Here is a 23,026-nt window from a genome sequence, read left to right on the forward strand (position 1 = left end):
ATATGGTAATATTCATCTTTTGGAAAGGTTACAATTATACATGGGATTCAAATATATATATATATATATATAGATGAGAATGATTGATATAAAGTTAAAGTTGAAGATAGTGATTGTTTATATAAATTACACTTGTCACAGATTGAGAGAATAAAGTTGAAGATAGATGATTATTGAGAGCATAAAGCTGAAGATATATGATTAATTACAAAAATTACACAAGTGTTAGTCAAATATTATATTCTATAGTACTTACCATTATCACAGATGAATAGTCTTCCTCATTCATCACCGGGATAGTAAATGGATATACTGTACGAAATAAAAATTAAACATGAGAATAGAATAATATCCTAAAGGATTATTTATTACAAAAATATACATTATAATTATTATTCAAATATTATATTCTATCATACCATCTAAATATCATAATATGACTTACCATCTAACAAATAAGTCGGTCGTATATCTCATTTTGATTCCCCTGGATCATTATTGTTTATGGTAGATATTGTGACTATATCCCAGATAAGTCATCGTTGACATCACCTATAAAATAAAATAAATATATTTCTCGAGATATATAACCAATATCTTTCTCGAGTGTTATATCATTAAAACACTAATATATACATATATGTTTATATTATATTATCCAATATTAACCATATATATATATATATATATATATATATATATATAATAATTTACGGTAAAACTTAGTTACCTAGATTTTCGAATCATCTCCTTTCTTTCAATATTCGTTAGAGTGATCATTATACAGTATTCAGTGTTTATACTGTATTATTTTGTCATTTTTATCTTGATATCAATAAAGTATATCGTATATTGATATCAATAGTATATATATATATATCACCTCGATATATATATATATATATGACAACATTCAAAATACCATTTCCATAACTATATACCATTTCCACAACTATATATTGAATCAGTCACCGGTATCATTGCCATTCTTCTTTTTACGTCTTCTAATATTAATTCGTTTTCTTCTATATATATTATGTGATAAATTATCATCATTGACTCTATAAATTTTACCAGATATCTTTTCTCCATATAACATTTTCAACATTTTATATCGGATATTGGAGTTATTGTCCGCCTTTTCTTCATATCGAAGAAAAGTAGGACAAAAACTCCAAGCATATCCATTATAGGTCAGTATTCTGGCTGTGCTTTTTAGAATCAATTTCAGCATCTGAGAACATGACATCCTTCCATTAATCTCTGACTTTTTATCATCATAATATCTAGCAAAATACTTTGTAGTTTCATTGAAAAGTGAGGCAAATTCATACATAGGTATTATACCTAAAATATCTTGACGAGAATTACAAACATAAGAGCTGTAAGATAACCCTTTTGTAAAGAAAGCATTCTCTTTGATAGCATTACTCTCCGCATTGCTTACATGTCGTTTATCACTCTCATTTATTGAAATCTGCAATTGAATATGGTTAACATTATATAGAAAAAAGTTTTCTAATTTAGAACAGTTCCCAGGTACTATTTTAAGATTACCATATTTTCCACATAGAGATACACTATTTTTTAATTGAAACATATCTTCATGATTATTTCCTCTATCCCTATATACCAGTGTCAATGGATTATGTATAATCTTCTTATATCTGCCAGAATAAGAAGGATCAACTAAACTATAATCAATCATGACTTGATAAATGGGATTTGCCGGGATACTATTACGGCTTTTCTTCAACTTACGGCTTTGCGTTGAATTTCCATTTGACTTACCTATATTCCCATATGACATGTGACGAAATATGACAAATAATATACAATAAATTGCTTCCGTAATCATGCTATCATCTTTACTTTTAATCAATTTTTTATTAGAGATACTTTTCAGTTCCCTTGATGAGGGAGTATACACTTCTGTAAAATTTGATGGTGTAATGAGAAGTGTAATAATACACTTTATAACACTGATATTCTGTATATGAACAGTGGGTATATAGTCATCAATATTCTTAAATCTATAAATATTTTTGAAGGGATATTCCCTGTCAAAGTTATCATCTATTGACGGATATGCAGTGTCCCACTTATTGCGAGTATCCGAGTTTATTATTTTCTTTTTAATTTTTTCATTACTGATACGATTCCTATCCCGTTTCATCTTGTTAATATTATTCAAAATCTTGTTGAAAAAGGGTGCCATCAGTTCACGTAACATCGATCTGAGTTTTTCGACTGTTGTAGCTACATTACTTTCCATATTAACAAACTCGTCTATTACAATATTATTCTGAAAATGCTTGAAGAATTTCTTTCTTGTGCCAGCTTTTTCCCAATAATCATTATCATCCTTAGTAACAAACACACTATTCTTAATAATTCTAGGATTACATTTACAGTTATCATAGTGGAAACCATTCAGATGTATCGGGCATGCTGAAAATATATCCGTAAGGCATGTATCTTCGGCATATTTCTTTCGTTTCTTGTGAAGCTCAATTGCATCATTTACTTCAGCTTTATTAGCCCATGCCATCATAATAGGATTATCTATATATTCTTGGATATCATTCCCATTATCCCCCTGTTTAAACTGAATAGTAAAATTGGAAGTGGTGCCATCATCATCACTACTATTATCATCACTACTATCATTGTCACTTTCTTCTTCATTATCATCATTTTCATAATCATCATTACTATCATCTGAATCATGACCTGAATCATGACCACTACCTTCACCACTATGACCACTACCTTCACCACTATGACCACTACCTTCACCACTATGACCACATTTACTACCTTCACCACTATAACCACTACCTTCACCACTATGACCACTACCTTCACCACTATGACCACATTTACTACCTTCACCACTATAACCACTACCTTCACCACTATGACCACATTTACTACCTTCACCACTATGACCACTACCTTCACCACTATGAGCAAATTTACTACCTTCATCACTATGACCACAACCTTCACCACTATGACCACTACCTTCACCACTATGACCACTACCTTTACCACTATGACCACTACCTTTACCACTATGACCAAATTTACTACCTTCATCACTATAACCATTACCTTCACCACTATGACCACTACTTTTACCACTATGACCACTACCTTTACCACTATGACCAAATTTACTACCTTCATCACTATGACCACTACCTTTACCACTATGACCACTACCTTTACCACTATGACTACTACCTTTACCACTATGACCACTACCTTTACCACTATGACCAAATTTACTACCTTCATCACTATAACCACATTTACTACCTTTACTACTATAGCCACTACCTTTATTAAGTCCTCCAGCTTTTTCATCAGATCCTTCACCTTTCTGATCATCTCGGTTTTTTATATTGAAAAGCATTTCAATATCAATGTTATTACTGAGCAGCTCTTCAATATTTTCCTCAATATTATCACCACTATTATAATTTTTTTTTTTTTCAATATTATCACCACTATCATTATGAATTTTTTTTTTTTTTTGAGGAGTGACATTTATTGAGTTGGATGATCGTTTATAAGAAGAATGAGAAACCTGTTTATTTTCTCCCCCATATGGTTTATGATAAGCTGGTACATAATCTATAAAACTATTATTTATAAAACTAAATAAATCCTGTTCCTGTGACATTTCATCCTGTGGCATTTCATCCTGTGGATTTTCATCAATAATATATGTTATTAATGAGGATTGTTGTTGAGATGAGGGGTGTTGTTCTGATTGTGGTTGTTGCTCAGTTTGCATATGTTGTAATTGTTGTTGATCAAATAGTGATGGTAGTTGTGCTGTTTCTTGGTTCTGAATTACTTGATCCTGAATTTCTTGGTTCAGAGTTACTTGATCCTGAATTACTTGATCCTGGTTCTGAATTTTTTGGTTCTGAATTTTTTGGTTCTGAATTTCTTGGTTCTGAATTACTTGGTCTTGAATTACTTGGTTCTGAATTATGAATTACTTGGTCTTGAATTACTTGGTCTTGAATTACTTGGTCTTGATTTACTTGGTTCTGAATTACTTGGTCTTGAATTACTTGGTCTTGAATTACTTGGTTCTGAATTACTTGGTCTTGAATTACTTGGTTCTGAATTACTTGGTCTTGAATTACTTGGTCTTGAATTACTTGGTCTTGATTTACTTGGTCATGAATTACTTGGTCTTGAATTACTTGGTCTTGAATATCTTGTAGTTGTTTTTGTAGATCTTCTTGTTGTTGCTGTTGATTATTTTGTGTATATGGTTGGTGCACTTGTTGCGATGGTTGTAGCTTCTGTGATTGTTGTAGTGGTATTTGGTATTGTGTTTGCTGTTTCATTTGTGGTACTTGTAGTATTTGTTGTGGTGCTTGCTGTTGCACTCGTGATATTTGTTGTTGTTGTTGTACTGGTTGTTGTGGTGGTGCTTGCTGTTGCACTCGTGATACTTGTTGTGGTACCTGTTGTTGTTGTGGTACTTGTAGTACTTGTTGATGTGGTGGTGGTGCTTGCTGTTGCACTCGTGATAATGTTAATACCTGTTGTTGTTGTGGTACCTGTTGTTGTGGTGGTGGTGCTTGCTGTTTCACTCGTGATACTTGTTGTTGTTGTGGTACCTGTTGTTGTGGTGGTGCTTGCTGTTTCACTCGTGATATTTGTTGTTTTTGTGGTACCTGTTGCTGTGGTGGTGGTGCTTGCTGTTGCACTCGTGATATTTGTTGTTTTTGTGGTACCTGTTGCTGTGGTGGTGGTGCTTGCTGTTGCACTCGTGATATTTGTTGTTTTTGTGGTACCTGTTGCTGTGGTGCTTGTAGTACTTGTTGATGTGGTGGTGCTTGATGTTGCACTCGTGATAATTGTAATAGTTGTTGTTGTTGTGGTGTTTGTAGTATTTGTTGTTGTGGTGGTGCTTGCTGTTGCACTCGTGACATTTGTTGTAGTACTTGTTGTTGTGGTACTTGTAGCACTTGTTGTTGTGGTGGTGCTTGCTGGTGCATTTGTAGTATTTGTTGTTGTGGCGGTGCTTGCTGTTGCACTCGTGACATTTGTTGTAGTACTTGTTGTTGTGGTAATTGTAATATTTGTTGTTGTGGTGGTGCTTGCTGTTGCACTCGTGACATTTGTTGTAGTACTTGTTGTTGTGGTAATTGTAGTATTTGTTGTTGTGGTGGTGCTTGCTGTTGCACTCGTGACATTTGTTGTAGTACTTGTTGTTGTGGTAATTGTAGTATTTGTTGTTGTGGTGGTGCTTGCTGTTGCACTCGTGACATTTGTTGTAGTACTTGTTGTTGTTGTTGTTGTGGTACTTGTAGCACTTGTTGTTGTGGTGGTGCTTGCTGGTGCATTTGTAGTATTTGTTGTTGTGGCGGTGCTTGCTGTTGCACTCGTGGTAATTGTAATACCTGTTGTTGTTGTGGTACTTGCAGTACTTGTTGATTTAGTATCGGTACTTGTGATTGTTGATACACTTTATATTTCTTTGGTATTGATATATGTTGTTTTTGGGATGCTTGTTGTTGTTGAGGTACTTGTTGGTATACTTGTGATACTTGCTGTTGTCGTCGTGGTACTTGTATGTACAATTGTGGTACTTGTTGTTGTTGTCGTTGTAATGCTTGTTGGTACACTTGTGGTACTTGTTGTTGTGGTGCTTGTCGATATACTTGTGGTATTTGTTGGTCTATATATGATGCTTGTTGTTGTTGTGATGGTTGTTGTTCTAATAATTGTGATGATGCTTGATATTGTAGTGGTAGTTGTTGAGATATTTGTTGTACTTGCTGATTCAATGGTATTACTTGCTGTGGTTGTTGATTTAGTGGGAGTTTCTTAGGCTGATTGTGATTCAATATCTCTGAAAGCATGGATATCTTATTTTGTAATATTTCTACTAAGATATGTCCTATATCTATTTGTTCATCAGGAGTGAGTTGATTTATTGATGTTGATATCGACTTTATCTCTCGACACATCTTTAATAATCTTTGCTTTGATGGTGCCAGCGATAATACCGGCGGTAGTGACTGATGAATTCTTTGTTCTTGTTGGGGGTTATCCAAACGATCAGAAGAACAAGCTTGTAATATTGATGAGGTCAACTTATTTAACATAGGTGTCAAATGTTTTAAATTAGACAATGACATTGGATCTAATGACTGGTTTACTGAATCTATAGACTTGTTTATTGACAAATACTTCATTGTGTCAGATGAATCACTTGATGATAATGAATCACTTGATGATAATGAATCACTTGATGATATTGAAGGTATCTGATTAACCAATATGTAATCAGAAGAATCATTTGATGGTGACTGATTAACCAATATATAATTAGAGGGTATATTTCCAGGAATCTGATATTGGTCTATATACATGTCATCTTTACTAGTAGTTGGTATTGTGTCATCTTCTGGTATTAATGGATTTGCTATTAATTTTCCTATGCTACATCCTGAAAGTAAAAAAGATATTATATATTCTGAAACTATTAGAATACTATTAGAATATGGACATGGTTGGTTACACTGTTAGGGTATGGTTGATTGTAAAATATGGATATAATGATATTGTTACTATTTAAAATTAACGAAATAACATATTAGATAAGAATAATAATAAAAAAGCATATAATAGAATTACCAAAATCATGTCACTATATATGAAAAAACATATATTACAAAATATGTTAATTAATAATGAAAATAGCATATAATAGAATTACCGAAATAATATTACTATATATGAATAATCATATATTGTAAACTTATATATATATATATATATATATATATATATATATTGATATATGTGAATATATATTGTTAATTATTAACTAATAATAAAAAGCATATTTAAATAACATAATATATATAATTTCCGATTTACAGGCTAAATTACACAGAAATTTTGTTATTAGACAAATAATTCATAATAGGCAACTTCTCTTATATATATATACTAGAAATATGTGTCTCTTTTTAAAAACATTAAAAACATAAACATTTTACCGATTTAGATATTTCTTTCTGAAAATTTCACCGATTAAGATGAATATTAAGTTACAATCAAACCCCCTAGAAGAAAAAAAATTACATTTTACCGATTTAGATATTTCTTTCTGAAAATTTCACCGATTATGATGAATATTAAGTTACAATCAAATCCCCTAGAAGAAAAAAAAATTAAGTGCCGAAAACTCCCATATGAATTAGGGAAATTTTAATATTTATATTTTTATATGATTCATATAATTTTTTCGTTGGATCGGACTATAAATAAAATCGCAAAAAAAAATATGAAAACCGAAAAAATTAAAGTCGAAATTCAGAAATAATACAAGGAGCTTTCATATTATATGTATATATATTATAATATATATATATATATATATATATATATATATATATATTATAGTGCTATTAAAGCTCATATTTTTGAGAAAAAATAAAATAAAAAAAATTCGTTAGGTTAACCATACACCTCAGTACTATATCCATTATGCTAAACTTCAGTGAAATATTGAGTTATTTCGAAAATAAGTGTGAAAATACACCGAATCGAGAAAATCTCACATGATTATGCTCACTCACTATAATATATTACACTACCTGAATTTCGTAATTGTATATTATTAAAAAAAGGAAATAAAATATTTAGGTTAGGCACTAAAAAAAATGGAAATAAAATATTTAGGTTAGGCACTAAAAAAAATGGAAATAAAATATTGAGGTTAGGCACTAAAAAAAAATGGAAATAAAATATATAGGTTAGGCACTAAAAAAAAATGGAAATAAAATAATTAGGATAGGCACTAAAAAAAATATTTAGGTTAGGCACTAAAAAATTGGAAATAAAATAATTAGGTTAGGCACTGTGGTAATTTTTTTAAAAATGGAAATAAAATATTTAGGTTAGGCGCCGTGGTAAGTTTGTATTAATCTTAATCGTGAAAGTTTTCCTCTAGGAGATTAGGCAGACGGAAATTTTTTTAGAAGTTTAGCATAGTGGATAAAATTTTTGACTTACATTTTTCGGTTTTCATTTTTTTGCGTTTTGTTTATATTCCGATCACAATGAAAGTGAATCATATAGAAATACGAATATTAGTTACATATATATATATATATATATATATATACACATATATAGATAAAACACACAATATATAATCTTAGATATATCTATTACTATCGAAATAAAAATATATTACTATCGAAATAAAAATATAAAGAAAGTATATGTTAAATAAATCACACAATATATAATCTTATATATATATATCTATTACTATCGAAATAAAAATGTAAAGAAAGTATATGTTAAAATATATATAAAGTTATAGTATAGAAACATATATGTTAGCGAAATATTTATATTATATAAACATATATGTTATCGAGTTAGAGATATCAGTATATATATATATATATATATATATATATATATATATGTTATACTGTGTCTTATTTTTTTTTTACTTACCTCCATATGGATTTATGATGTCCATTCTTGATCACAATGTAGCACAAGAATATTATACTGTCAGGAGATGTCTGAGAAATGTATCGAGTTGCTGCATGTCGTGCCTTTTATACGCTCTAGGCCCCGCCCCCAGAGGAATCCTGTTTTGATAACTGTAACTCCGCCTTTTATGATTAGTCACTTCTTTCTAAGATGAAAGTGGGTTCCAAATATAGAATGTTAAAAGATTAAAATTCAATGTTAACAAAAATATATCAAGTGGAAAATGAGTGAGGTGGTGGTAGGTGTGGTAGGTGTGGTAGGTGTGGTAGGTAGGTAGAGTAGTAGTAGTAGTAGTAGTAGTAGTAGTAGTAGTAGTATCATAATAATAATAATAATCATAATAATCATAATAATCATAATAATAATAATAATAATAATAATAATAACAACAATGGTGTATACACCATCCATTTTGCTAGAAACCTAGTTTTTTAAAGATAATAATAGAAAATAACATATATTATAGTGGAAAAATGGAACCCACTTTTATTACAGTTGAATCATATCTGGCAATATTTTACTGGGGAGGGGGAGGGGTATAAGGACCACCTCTATAATTTACAAGATATCATCTTTCAAGTACCAAGAGATATACGTCAATGGATATTTCCTTTTTTTTTCCGAAGAAGGGGGGTGCTTGCAATATATATATAATAATGACATTTCGATTTAACTCGGAATACTTTTACTCGATGACACTGACATTTAGTTTTTCTCTGCAAGAGAATTGCGGTTATGACTTGACATTTAGTGGTGCTTGATTTTACGTGACTTGCACATATCAACTAACCTTTCATTTTTCTCCGAAGAGGGTATACGTGTATAATAATGACATTTCGATTTAACTCGGAATACTTTTACTCGATGACATTGACATTTAGTTTTTCTCTGCAAGAGAATTGCGGTTATGACTTGACATTTAGTGGTGCTTGATTTTACGTGACTTGCATGTATCAACTAAACTTTCATTTTTCTCCTGTAACCTGCAATTCATACCCATCAAGCGGGATATATAAACTGACACTGTTAGAGAGTAATGCAGACGCATATATATACCTGTGCGGTGTACACCTGCGCTAGCACTATCCTGTCAAAGTATTAAAATATATTCCATTTCTTTTCTCTTGGTGATTTTAGGAGTGATGTGAATAAGGTATTGTAGTGTTTGAGTTTTTTTAAGAATAAGTTGGAACGAAGTATTAATGATTATATATATATATATATATATATATATATATATATATATATATATATATATATATATATACACGTATATATATAATATATTATTTATATCCTCTATTTATTTATGATTATATATTATATATATATATGTGTGTGTGTGTATATATATTGATATTTCTATTTCGCTAACATATATAAGTTTATATATTATAAATTACATATTTTATTTATATTTGGTTTGGGTGATTGCTTTGTAAACATTTTCTATATTTCAACTCCTCTTTTTTTTTTAGGTTATGATACAAGCTTCATGGCCTCTTAGAATAAATTTATATACAACATTCTAATTTTTTTAATACAGGGATAATGAAGAAGCCAATTAGAATATGGTCACAAGACAGAAAACGTCGATATGGAGTTGTTGCCAACGGCTTTCAGGATGTCATAGAGAAAGGTGCAGCAAAGCTAGGTATACAAGATACTAGCACTTTAACTGTAGTACTGGAAGAAGATGGCACTGTTGTCGATGATGCTTACTGGGAGAATCTGGCACCTGATACCAAACTCATCTTCCTAGCAGCTGATGAGGCACGGCATCCTTCTCCACTGTCAGTACCAAGCAACTTGCTGTTTGTATCTGATGAAATAAATGGTCCGATGGGAGACGAAGAGAGGGCAGTCAATCTCCTCAAATCATTGGAACAAAATCCTGCATCAGTTGCATTGCTAAGCTTGTCTGACCTAGAGGTCATCAAAGATGCAAATATAAGCTCTTTGGAACTGCCTAAACAGACCTCAGATTCTTCCCTACAGTTGCAGGAGTTATGTATTGAATTTTATGTTAAGAAGAAGAAAGAAGCAGAAGCAATGGAATTAGTTGACCTTCTGAAGGAACATTTAAAGGGTAATGATACATAAATTAAATGTGCTGTTCTTTCAGCCGCTAAACCTTTATAAAGGAAAGCCCATTTTCAGTAGTAAGATTGTGAATCCCATTGATATTTTTAAAATATTAAATACAGAAGTATCTTATATCTGAAATGACTCAAGGTGAAGTGGTTTATAAAGAATACATTTGAACCCAAATGTCAAAACATCGGTATCATATATTTATTATTAAAAATATTAAAAAATTAAGAAAAGTAGTTTTAAGAAAAAAATATAGCTTGATAGATGTATATTAAAGAAATTAAAGAAATTGAAAATTATAAAATATGAAATCTGTAAATATATATATATATATATATATATATATATATATATATATATATATGACGCAGTCGTTTATACATAAAAGTTAATTCAGACAAATATATAAAATATGGGTCATATATATATATATATATATATATATATATATATATATATATATATATATATATTAAATGAAATCTTTATTTTGCTTGAAGGATAGAAATTATATATTATATATTATAGTTTGGTCATATATTAAATGAAATCTTTATTTCGCTTGAGGGATAGAAATTGTATATTATATATTATAGTTTGGTCATATATTAAATGAAATCTTTATTTCGCTTGAGGGATAGAAATTGTATATTATACATTATAGTTTGGTCATATATTAAATTAAATCTTTATTTCGCTTGAGGGATAGAAATTGTATATTATATATTATAGTTTGGTCATATATTAAATGAAATCTTTATTTCGCTTGAGGGTTAGAAATTGTATATTATATTATTATAGTTTGGTCATATATATATATATATATATATATATATATATATATATAACATAATATGTTTTTTCAGAACATAATAAGGGGCGTTTCGATTTACTATTATAGCGACAATATACGTTTCTGTTCTATATATAAAAGAGACAAAACATAATGTGGCAACTTTCACTTCCGGTCTTAGATACGTGTCTGTTGCATATAAAGAGTAGACAACGCTCTCACTATACCAGTTCTGTCTCGTGGGGACAGAAAGTGGAAGATATATTTTATATTTTCTTGTAAACTTTCTCGTAATAGTCCTGATATATATATATATATATTAACTTCCCCGAGGTATCAGACATAACTGCTGCTGATATTACACCCATACCCCCATCAGCAGGTCATTCCACAGCCTTCTCCAACACCCTCTCAAATGGACGACCTAATTATTGAAGCTCCCTATCAATGGAACAACATGACAATTGATGTTCGTAGGGATGGCAGATATGCCTGGTCATCGACTCACCATAAATATAGAGACCCTGGATATGGCTTCAATCATAGATTCCAGGCGGGTAGGGAGAGGAGATGGAGTGGATATGGCTTCAATCATAGATTCGAGACGAGTAAGGAGAGGAGACGGAGGTGGTGGAGAAATCACTTGAGAAGGAGAGGGAAAATGATCATAAGAAGAGGGAAGCAGATGCCTCAAACAAATCCTAATATATCTCAACAGACTTCAACCATACCAGATGCAACAGTTGGATCGTCATCGTCTTCTGTAGCAGTCGGTGAGACGGCTCTTCCCCGTTCAGATAACCACCAACAAAAAGAGTCATCGTCTTCTGTAGCAGTCGGTGAGACGGCTCTTCCCCGTTCAGATAACCACCAACAAAAAGAGTCATCGTCTTCTGTAGCAGTCGGTGAGACGGCTCTTCCCCGTTCAGAGAACTACCAACAAAATGAGTCATCGTCTTCTGTAGCAGTCGGAGAGACGGCTATTCCCCGTTCAGAGAACTATCAACAAATGATTAAGTGCTTGAAAACACAATTGGAAAAGGAATATCAAAATAATGTAAGATTATCTCAGCAAAATGCTTATATATTATATATAACCAAGCAACTCGTTAACCAAGCAACTCGTTAAGAGTTATTAAAATCTTTGAGATCCTTATCATTGTGTCTATTGTATTACTAGTAAATAATAATATAACTCTATCAATATATATAAATGTTAATTATAGATATTTTATAAACTAATTATATAATTATCTGTATATAGTATTAAGGTATTATTATATAATATTAAGGTTTTATATAATATTAAGGTTTTATTATATAATATTAAGGTTTTATTATATAATATTAAGGTTTTATTATATAATATTAAGGTTTTATTATACAATATTAAGGTTTTATTATATAATATTAAGGTTTTATTATAATGTTTATTACATATCGTAATGTTTATTATATATAATCTAGCTTTAATGTTTATTATATATAATCTAGCTTTAACTAGCTTTAATAAACTAATATGTTCCAAATAAATCTTTTAAAATATCAACATATTTATTATTACCACCACAAAATGAAATTAAGAATAAAATATATGAAATATCTCCTTATTATTTTTTTTTAATAATATGAATATATATATATATATATATATATATATATATATATATATATATATATATATATTCACCAATTAGTCTTTAAAAAACATTTCACTAGCCGTTGCAGCGAGAGTAACACATACATATATATGCGCGCGTGCGACTCTTCCACCATGTCAGAATTGAAAAATGTGCTAAAGTTTAAAAAATTGACTGAGCATGCTTTCACGCCCTTAAAAGGTTCAAAATGTGCTGCCGGGTTTGATTTATGCAGCGCTTATGACCTGACAATTCCGGCTAATGGGAAATCCCTCATAAAGACAGATATTCAGGTAGAACTTCCTGAAGGGTGTTATGGTAGGATTGCACCAAGATCTGGTCTGTCATGGAAGCACCATCTTGATGTGGGAGCTGGTGTAATAGATAGAGATTACAGAGGTAATGTTGGCATAATCTTGTTTAACCATGCCAAAAATGATTATAAAGTAAAGAAGGGTGATCGTGTTGCTCAACTGATCTGTGAAAAAATTATATATCCCGACATAGAACAAGTTGAAGAACTGACAAAGACAGAGCGTGATGAAGGAGGCTATGGATCTACAGGCAAACATTAATGAATTATATATATGTGTATCATATAGTAGTTGTTATTAACATATATTATAACCTATCAAACTATAGATACTTTAACTATTATAACTATATAATCATATAAGGGATAATTTAAACTACTATATATATATTCGTTTATTTATTATATTATATTCTTACTTATACAATGTTCTAAATAAATCTTTTAAATATCGATGTGTTTCTTGAAAAGCCTTCTTAGTATGTAAACATAAAGAATAATCCTTTAAGAGTGTTATATATTGAACATTATTAGTATATAAATTATTTGTTTTATTATTATTATTATTATTATTATTATTATTATTATTATTATTATTATTATTATTATTATTATTATTCGTTAACGATTCATTCAATTGCATATCTTCGTTAACCGGAGATTTTATATTATTTTTCATAAAACTATTACTATAAATGTTATCATGGATCTCACTAGTAATGTCATCAATTGTATCGATTAATCTTGTTATCATACATATGTTCATTAAAAGCATATTTTTGCCATATAAATTAGATAGATTAATATGGGTGCCAAGTTGAATCTTACTACCGCAGAGTGGTACTTGGAACAAATTAACACGTTGCTTGTGTCCATTATTTATCTTATTATTTTTTACCATAGTATAATGTATATAATCACTCATCCATAGTTTTGATTCATCATAAATATGACCACGAGATTGTGGTCCTAGATATAATGTTGTTACATTTCTATTATAAGTCTCATTAAATTCTTTCACAAATTGATCTTCAAACATCTTACCTACCATTGGAGCAATATAAGTTAAATTACAAATTGTAAAGGACTGTAATATATGTCTTGTATGATTTAATTCACTGACAATATTATTGATATGTAAACGTGTTAAATCTTTATTTTTATTCACCGACACGAATAAACTTTCCAATTTACTCTTATATATATTTGAAATAGTGTTTAGTTTATTCATATAGGTTTCACTTCGACATGTCGTAGAACCCAATATGTAAACCATGTTTCCAGTATTTACAATATTATTATTGTTAATAAAATCTGTAATCTTCAAAACAGGTTCATTCTCTGGAGTAGATTCCTTTATATGTATGTCGATATTTCTATCGATAATATTTTTGTTGTTAATATCTATAGGACAACTTTCTTTATGTTTACAAATTTCCAAACAAAGGAATTTTTCATTATTTCCAATCAGCTTTACAGTATTTTTAGGTTTTCTATAATTTGGATCATCAATAATCTCTGGACTAATGTCATTACTATCATTATTACTATCATTATTTTCACTTTTTTCAATTTCATTTGTTTCATCACTATCACTATTATTTCTATTATCAGTATACCCAATATCAATATAGTCTATATTATAATCTATATTACTATCACAATATAGACCACATCTCCCATCATTAAATCTCTCATTATCGATACAATTACAAGATATTTCTCTAGGAATACATTTCAAAAGAGCTTCATCAAATGTCATATAATAGTTTTCTTTATCACGGTTAAATCCGTGCCGATCATTAATTTCCATAATAGCTCCTTTCAATGAACCTTTTAGTAAGATGTGATCACTAATATTTGTTAGTTTTAATATATCATCATTTTTAAGTTCTTTCGAAATATTCAAAGTTTTTGTTAATGGAATACTACTCATTATATTATTTTGATGTTCGTCACTTGAATGAGAATTATCGACATATTCTTCTTCTATACGTTCAACAATATTTAAACTATTATTCTTTAAATATTGTACAATAGCATTATCAATAGTGGTATTATGTAGAATGTTTTCTGTGGCTTCTATTTTTGAAATAATAACATTTCGAAATTTTTCGATACAGCTTGTACAAAATTTATTGTACATTAGATCGTGTACCAATGGACCATCTTCTGCTTGAAGATCTTCAAAATTACTGTTATTTTTTCTATGATCATCAGACATTTTGCTCTTTATTATATAGATCGCATATATAATTATATATATATATAAATACAAACATTTATTTTATATATACATGTAAATATCAAGACCACTGTAATAAAACACCTTTTAGATTATTATAATAAAACAATTTTTAGTTGGTTTAAATGTTAATAATGTAATAATAATAAAATAGCTTTTAGCTTAATATATTTATTAAATAATCTTTATATTAATACATATATATATATATATATATATATATATATATATATAGGCAACTATAGTTTCAATAATTATACATTTATCCTTAAATATCATCACATGGTGTGTTTAATTAAAACCATTTTCCAAGAAATTTTCTTCATATAAAATATTCTTTGGACATTTAATAATCTCTGGTGTATATAATTTTTGTGATAAGAAAAATCCTATGATGAAACCAATAATTAAAAGTCCGACTCCACTGATGACAATAATACTGATAAAAATTCTATTAGCCGTACATATAGAATAGCCATTGTCAGATACTTCATTATTATATTTGAAAGTTGCTTTTTTTACAGAATTATAATCAAATTCAGTTGTCGTTACCGTTTCGATAGGATTGTCATCCGACTCGGGAGTTGCTGTTGTTGTGGTTAATATTGTTTCAATAGGACTATCGTCAAATTTGGTTGTTACAATTTCAACAGGGCTGACACTTGATTTTGAAATCGTCATCGTTGTTCTTGCTGTGTCATTTCAACAGGACTGTCGTCCGACTTGGGAGTTGCTAATGTTTCATCAGAACTCGTCATCGTTGTTCTTGCTGTTGTCATTTCAACAGGACTGTCGTCCGACTTGGGAGTTGCTAATGTTTCATCAGAACTCGTCATCGTTGTTCTTGCTGTTGTCATTTCAACAGGACTGTCGTCCGACTTGGGAGTTGCTAATGTTTCATCAGAACTCGTCATCGTTGTTCTTGCTGTTGTCATTTCAACAGGACTGTCGTCCGACTTGGGAGTTGCTAATGTTTCATCAGAACTCGTCATCGTTGTTCTTGCTGTTGTCATTTCAACAGGACTGTCGTCCGACTCGGGAGTTGCTACTGTTTCAACAGAACTGTCATCAAGTTCTGTTGTTACAGTTTCAACAGGGTCGACACTTGATGTAGGAATTGTCATCGTTGTTCTTGCTGTCGTCATTTCATCAGGACTGTCGTCCGACTCGGAAGTTACTACTGTTTCAACAGAACTGTCGTCCGATTCGGGAGTTGCTACTGTTTCAACAGAACTATTATCAAGTTTTGTTACATTTTCATCAGGGTCGATATTTGATTTAGGAATTGTCATCGTTGTTCTTGCTGTCGCCATTTCAATAGTATTATCGTTTGACTCGGGAGTTACTACTGTTTCATCAGGATTGTCGTCAAGTTCTGTTGTTACATTTTCATCAGGGTCGATATTTGATTTAGGAATTGTCATCGTTGTTCTTGCTGTCGCCATTTCAATAGTATTATCGTTTGACTCGGGAGTTACTACTGTTTCATCAGGATTGTCGTCAAGTTCTGTTGTTACATTTTCATCAGGGTCGATATTTGATTTAGGAATTGTCATCGTTGTTCTTGCTGTCGCCGTTTCAACAGAGTTATCGTTCGGCTCGGGAGTTACTACTGTTTCATCAGGATTGTCGTCAAGTTCTGTTGTTACATTTTCATCAGGGTCGATATTTGATTTAGGAATTGTCATCGTTGTTCTTGCTGTCGCCGTTTCAACAGAGTTATCGTTCGGCTCGGGAGTTACTACTGTTTCAACAGGACTATTATTAAACTTTGGAATTGTCATTGTTGTGGTTATCGTCCCTATTGGTCTAGAATTTAAGAAATTATTCTCGTCAGATAGTGTGGTCGCTTTTGTTATAAATATTGTGTCTATTGCCTCAGGCTCTGTACTCAATTCTGTAGTTTCTTCAATTACTGAAATGTTAATATTTTTTCCTGAGTCATGGATAAAAATATCAATATTTTCTTCTGATATATTTTTTCCTGATGAGTTATTATTATTATTATTATTATTATTATTATTATTATTATTATTATTATGATTTGAAAATTTAGTATCATCTTTATAATGAAGACACTGATTATGGTACCCAGATATGTTCTGAAAGATATATTCTCTAGTCTCAAGACTCAATGGGGTACACTTTTCCTGGCTAGCATACCAACCACAGTATGGATCTCTCAGACCAATACACGACTGGCAAGATTTGGCTCGAAAACAACGATGAAGATCAATTGATTTAATTTCATCATAGGTTATTATAATCAATTTTTTTCCTCTACCTCTCTTTTTTATAAGGTGTAAATTTGTTATAGTCTTTGGTCGTGAAAAGATTCGAATTTCTTCAATAATAATTGGGTCTACAAGATGTATATTTTCATACGACAAAACATTTACGAGTTTTATTATGGATAAAGTTGTTCCTAAAAAGATGACATCAACTATTCGTCCATCCTGAAGTTTAATTTGAGGGTCAACAGCGATCTTAGTAAAACGATATCGAAGAGTATTAATAAATGGACGACCAAAGAACCCAGGGACAGCTGTATTCATGAGAGTGTGTGATTGCATAAAGGCTATAAATTCGTCAGGAAAACTTTGATTATTAGGAGCACAACTACCAGGTCGTATTTTAGGTATCTTATTCAGAGGCATGGTAAGCCAATTAGAATTTTTTGTTTCCTGTTCCTTAAAATCACCATCGAAAGTATCTTGAATGGAACGGATAGAAAAAGCACACACAGCGGACCCTGGAATAGAGTTTGGTGGCGTTGTAAATACAGCATAGACAATATCATGAATCTGTCCTCCGTATACACCAGTGATGATATTGGTGACGGACTGGATTTCATCAAAATAGAAAGGAAATTCTCCGGGAACAGAACAATTGAGTCTGCTCTTCAAGAAGGATGTCCATTTGGTCTGAGATTTTTTATCACCTTGATCATTCTTACATACACGAGCGACTCTCGAATAAACTTTTTTACCACAATTCATAAATTCTATGGCTGTTTCACGGAAGAAAAAATATACAAATTCACCATAACCGAAAGACTGTACAAAGTTGGGGGCGTTAAGTTGTTCATATGTAGCAGCTTGTGTCGTAAGTCGATTCTTGGAGATGATATGAGTTGTTCCCTGGAAATTTGCTACTGTCCCAGAATATAATTCACCATCAACATAGACATGTGTAGAATTTTGTCTGGGATCGAACGGACATTGCCCAACGCCTTTATATGTCTCGGTAAAAATAAAGGTACCAGCAGTCTCTTGAATATAATATCGACATAGAGGATTATATGCATTTGTACCACAAACTAGATATTGGTTCTTGTCTATTTTTATCAAGACCCGCATATAATTTTGGCAAAACTCTTTATTTTTTCCCTTTAAAAAACATGTGTGAATATCCGTCTCGGTAGGATACCAAATTATTCTTTGACTTATATTTTCCTTTATATTCCTAATCGAAAGATTATATACAATGTTTCTTCCTCCAATAAGTAAAGCTTGACCATCTCTCCCTAATAGTTTAAAGTAATCTGTAGTGGTACTATTATCCCCTGAAAAGGTTTGTATTTTTAGCCCTTTTAACAAAACAATATTATTGGTGCTAGCCATATTATACAAATCATTAGCAGTACAGGTTGCAACAACAGCACAGGTTGCAATAAAAAATAAAGTCGTACCGAAAAAGTGGAATATCGGCATGTTTAAGACTTTAGAGATTCTTATTAGAAAATTATATGATATATAAAACTATATATCTGTGTATGTAATATATAATATATATATATATATTATATTTTTATACAATTATATGCTTTGTTATCATCAACTCCCCGGCCTCATTCTTGAAATATTTTATCCTAATAAAGAAAGGATATTTTTTTCACATCTATACCTTATTATAAAGTATATTATATTTCAATTTAAGGTAATTTCTTATAAAATGAACTGATAACTAATAATATAATTTTATTTTTATAAACACAATTGACAATTTTATAAAAGTTCATATATTTTACAACTGATAAATTAAATACATATATGAGATGGACAGAGAGATGGGAAGGAGGGAGAGGAGAAAGAGGAGGAGGAGGAGGACATGTTTAGAGAAATAGGTTTATTGAGGGAGTGGAGAGGTTCATCAAAAACCACGTTTATAAAATATTTAGAGGAACAGGTTTATTGAGGGAAGGGAGAGGTTAATCATGACCACCTCCTTTATGAATATATATATATATATATATATATATATATATATATATATATATATATACCAACTTGAATAAAAATTCTAACGATTATTTATTTTATAGATGGTATCATTATATCCATAGATGGTTTAATAATAGTTTTTAGTGGAATCGTGGTGGTGGTGGTGGTGGTTGTTGCAGTGGTTCTAGTGGTAATATTGTCAAGTAGATTATTAAGACGATTTACATTTTGATGATTTCCACCGTTATCTTTGGCAGTCATAATAGCAGAGTTGTCGTCGTCACATGAATCTATTGTTGTATTTTGAAAATTATTTGGACTTGTGTTTTTGAACGGGGAAAAGGATAATGTTTGTGTCATGTATTGGAAATTTATATCATCATTTCTATCGCTATCATTATTAATATTGTCATAATTTGAAGAAGAAAAATTAGTAACATCATATCCATCAAATATATTGGGTGCATCTTGCACCATAATGTCTCGATTTGCGTTTTCAAGCGAGGTATATGAAAGCGAGTGAGGGGACATGTAAGGTAGATAATTATCACCATGCCTATTTGATGCTTGCCTGAGCGTAATTGTATCGCTTTCTTCACCTTCATGTGTAACTGTATCACTTTCTTCAGTCTCAATCATATTTTCGAGTGCATTTGTAAGAATGTCGAAAGAAGAAACGACTGTTGGTGACAACGTTCTCCGATGATGATTTTCTATATTTTGAGAGTCTATTCTAACGTTATTGACTTGTATTTCTTCTTCATCATCATCATCATCATCATCATTGTCATCATCATTATTATCATCATCATCATCATCATCATCATTACTATTGTTATCATCCTCTTCCGGATGAATTGGAAAATATGGTTCCCTATAAAAACCCATTGGTCTCATTTTATTTGACTCATCTTCAATATCTTTTTTTGATAATCTAGAAGCCAATAATTCTTTTTTGATTATGATCCTTTTAAGTAACCAAAAAAAGTCTTTGGGTTGTCTCATATTTACGAGTGAGTGGTAGTCTTTTTCGTTTTCGTTATTTTCTGATACCCATCCGTCTCCTCTGGCTATGGGTTTAAACACTTGTTCGTTCCAGTCTTGCATTGACACATTATCTTTCTTACGACAAAAATCTCTGAGTCTCAGTAGAGTATTTTGTGAAGCTTTGTCGATAAATATTTCTGTTGCTTTATCGGGATTGAAAGATGTGAATAATGTTTTAAGCGATCGACAAAAAAAATGATGACATGTTTGTTTTTTATAATTTTTACCAGATATACATGTTAATTTTGATATACAAGGGGGCACAATCATATCGCGCATGTCTCCTGGTGCATTTCCAGCTTCTCTATAATTAAACTCGTCCTGTTTCATAACGGTGCCTCTTCTAATAGCCTTTCTCGCGCCTTTTCTTTGATCTATCAACGAAGCCAAATCAACTGTAATAAGGCCTATTATTGTCATATTTATATATTTGTTTATATTCCATAAAACAATCATACGTTCCAATGGGTCACTTGCACCTTCTATTGCTCTAAAAAGCGGATTTAGTTGTAAAGCTTCTAATAAATGTTCATTATGTAGATGTTTCTCCATTGAAATCATATTTGCATTTTTCCTCGAGATAGGTGAATCCATGATAAGTTCTAAAAATCGTTCTTGAACCTCTTTTCGATTATTAAAATCAAGAGACGCTCTCTCACCACCTTCCCTATGTTCCTCATAATTATTACTAGTGTTACCCGGTATTGTGTTTTTTTTTGAAAATTCTCGCACATTTGCATGAATAGAAGTGATAATTGTTCCCTTTTTTATACCGAAGCATTCCTCGATTAAATTTAATATAACTTGCAATGTGATGAATGGCATGTTATTATTATCAATATCTTTTTTCTTTGGTTTCTTTAATATAGTTTGAATCTTCTCACAGTTTATATCTTCTTGTTCACTAGATAACGTGATATAATCTAAATTATCATCTTGATTCCTATTTCTCTGTCCTTGTTCATTAGACATTATTCCTTTGGTTGAATTATTAATATTTTTATTTTTCTTTCTTTGAATTATACTGTCATTCTCGTTCCAGTGAGAACATCCTTCTCCTGGACTGTAGTCAGCAAAACTCGGATTTTGATTTTTCGTTCTTTGAATTATCCTATCACTCTCATTCCAGTGAGAACATCCTTCTCCTGGACTGTAGTCGACAGAATTTGTAATATTGGTATCTGTCTCTCTCATTATTATATCATCGTTATTATCATCATCATCATCATCATTATTATTATTATTATTATTATTATTATTAGTAGTAGTAGTAGTAGTAGTAGTAGTAGTATTAATAATATTATTAATAATATTATTAGTATTAGTATTAGTATTATTATTATTGTCATCATCATCACTACTAATATCATAAATAGGGTTATGATTATCGTTTAATAACTTTTGTTTTTTTATGGGTGTCTGTTTCTTATTGGTTTTATTTTTTTTCCGACTATCATTATTTTTCTTTTTAGATGTTTTCCTATCGGTAATCTTCTTTTTTTCTTTTGGTTGTTCCATTATTCTAGATTTTAATATAGACATACCGTATTTCTGTAAAAAATCCATTTGTTCCATTTTTGATGATAAATCACTCAACATATTGGCGACGTCCGTAACAAGTGGAACAGATAATGTAGATGACACGAACCCTTCCGGGTCATTCTGATCAAATTGGGAAAAATGTCGAGCTGTACCAATTGGATTAGTACAAATCGTTGACCGATTGAGAATATTTGACAAAGTAAAATACCCTGCTTGTTTTTTATTTAATTTCAAATTAACAGCTGCATGAACTACTGTCTGGGATAAATTACCGTTCGTTAAAAGAACAGCAGTTAAAATCGGTACAAATAATTTAAAAATCAATATACGATGTGCATGATAGCCTATGAAATGAAGAATATTAAATTGAATTTGTTGAAGTATACTATATAATAAAATCCATTCCTGTTTGATAGCCATCACCAAAAGAAATTCCTCAACTTCTTCTTTTATAGCAAGAGGTGATACTGTTATATTATTTAATATTTCTATATGAGAAAAGTGTAGTACAGTAGATACAAATTCAACGACAGCGTTTTTTTTATCAGCATGAATATGATTTGATGACCT

General features: G+C 30.6%; 2 protein-coding genes across 2 annotated transcripts; both read left to right on the forward strand.

Annotated features, from left to right (window-relative positions):
• Window positions 1–10,106: 10,106 nt before the first annotated feature.
• LOC125035202 (DNA fragmentation factor subunit alpha-like) lies at window positions 10,107–10,662 on the forward strand. Its single transcript, XM_047627444.1, has one exon. It carries the CDS (start codon window positions 10,111–10,113, stop codon window positions 10,660–10,662), a length of 552 nt encoding a protein of 183 aa, XP_047483400.1. The 5' UTR covers window positions 10,107–10,110.
• Window positions 10,663–13,220: 2,558 nt separating this feature from the next.
• LOC125035429 (deoxyuridine 5'-triphosphate nucleotidohydrolase-like) lies at window positions 13,221–13,661 on the forward strand. Its single transcript, XM_047627817.1, has one exon. The coding sequence runs from the start codon at window positions 13,221–13,223 to the stop codon at window positions 13,659–13,661; it is 441 nt and encodes a 146-aa protein (XP_047483773.1).
• The last annotated feature ends 9,365 nt before the right edge of the window (window positions 13,662–23,026 follow it).

Source organism: Penaeus chinensis, chromosome 19, assembly GCF_019202785.1.
Source record: "Penaeus chinensis breed Huanghai No. 1 chromosome 19, ASM1920278v2, whole genome shotgun sequence".
NCBI classification, from domain to species: Eukaryota; Metazoa; Arthropoda; class Malacostraca; order Decapoda; family Penaeidae; genus Penaeus; species Penaeus chinensis.

Excerpts from the sequence above, each read along its gene's own strand:
- LOC125035202 (XM_047627444.1), top strand. The coding sequence starts at position 10,111 with ATGAAGAAGCCAATTAGAATATGGTCACAAGACAGAAAACGTCGATAT.
- LOC125035429 (XM_047627817.1), top strand. The coding sequence starts at position 13,221 with ATGTCAGAATTGAAAAATGTGCTAAAGTTTAAAAAATTGACTGAGCAT.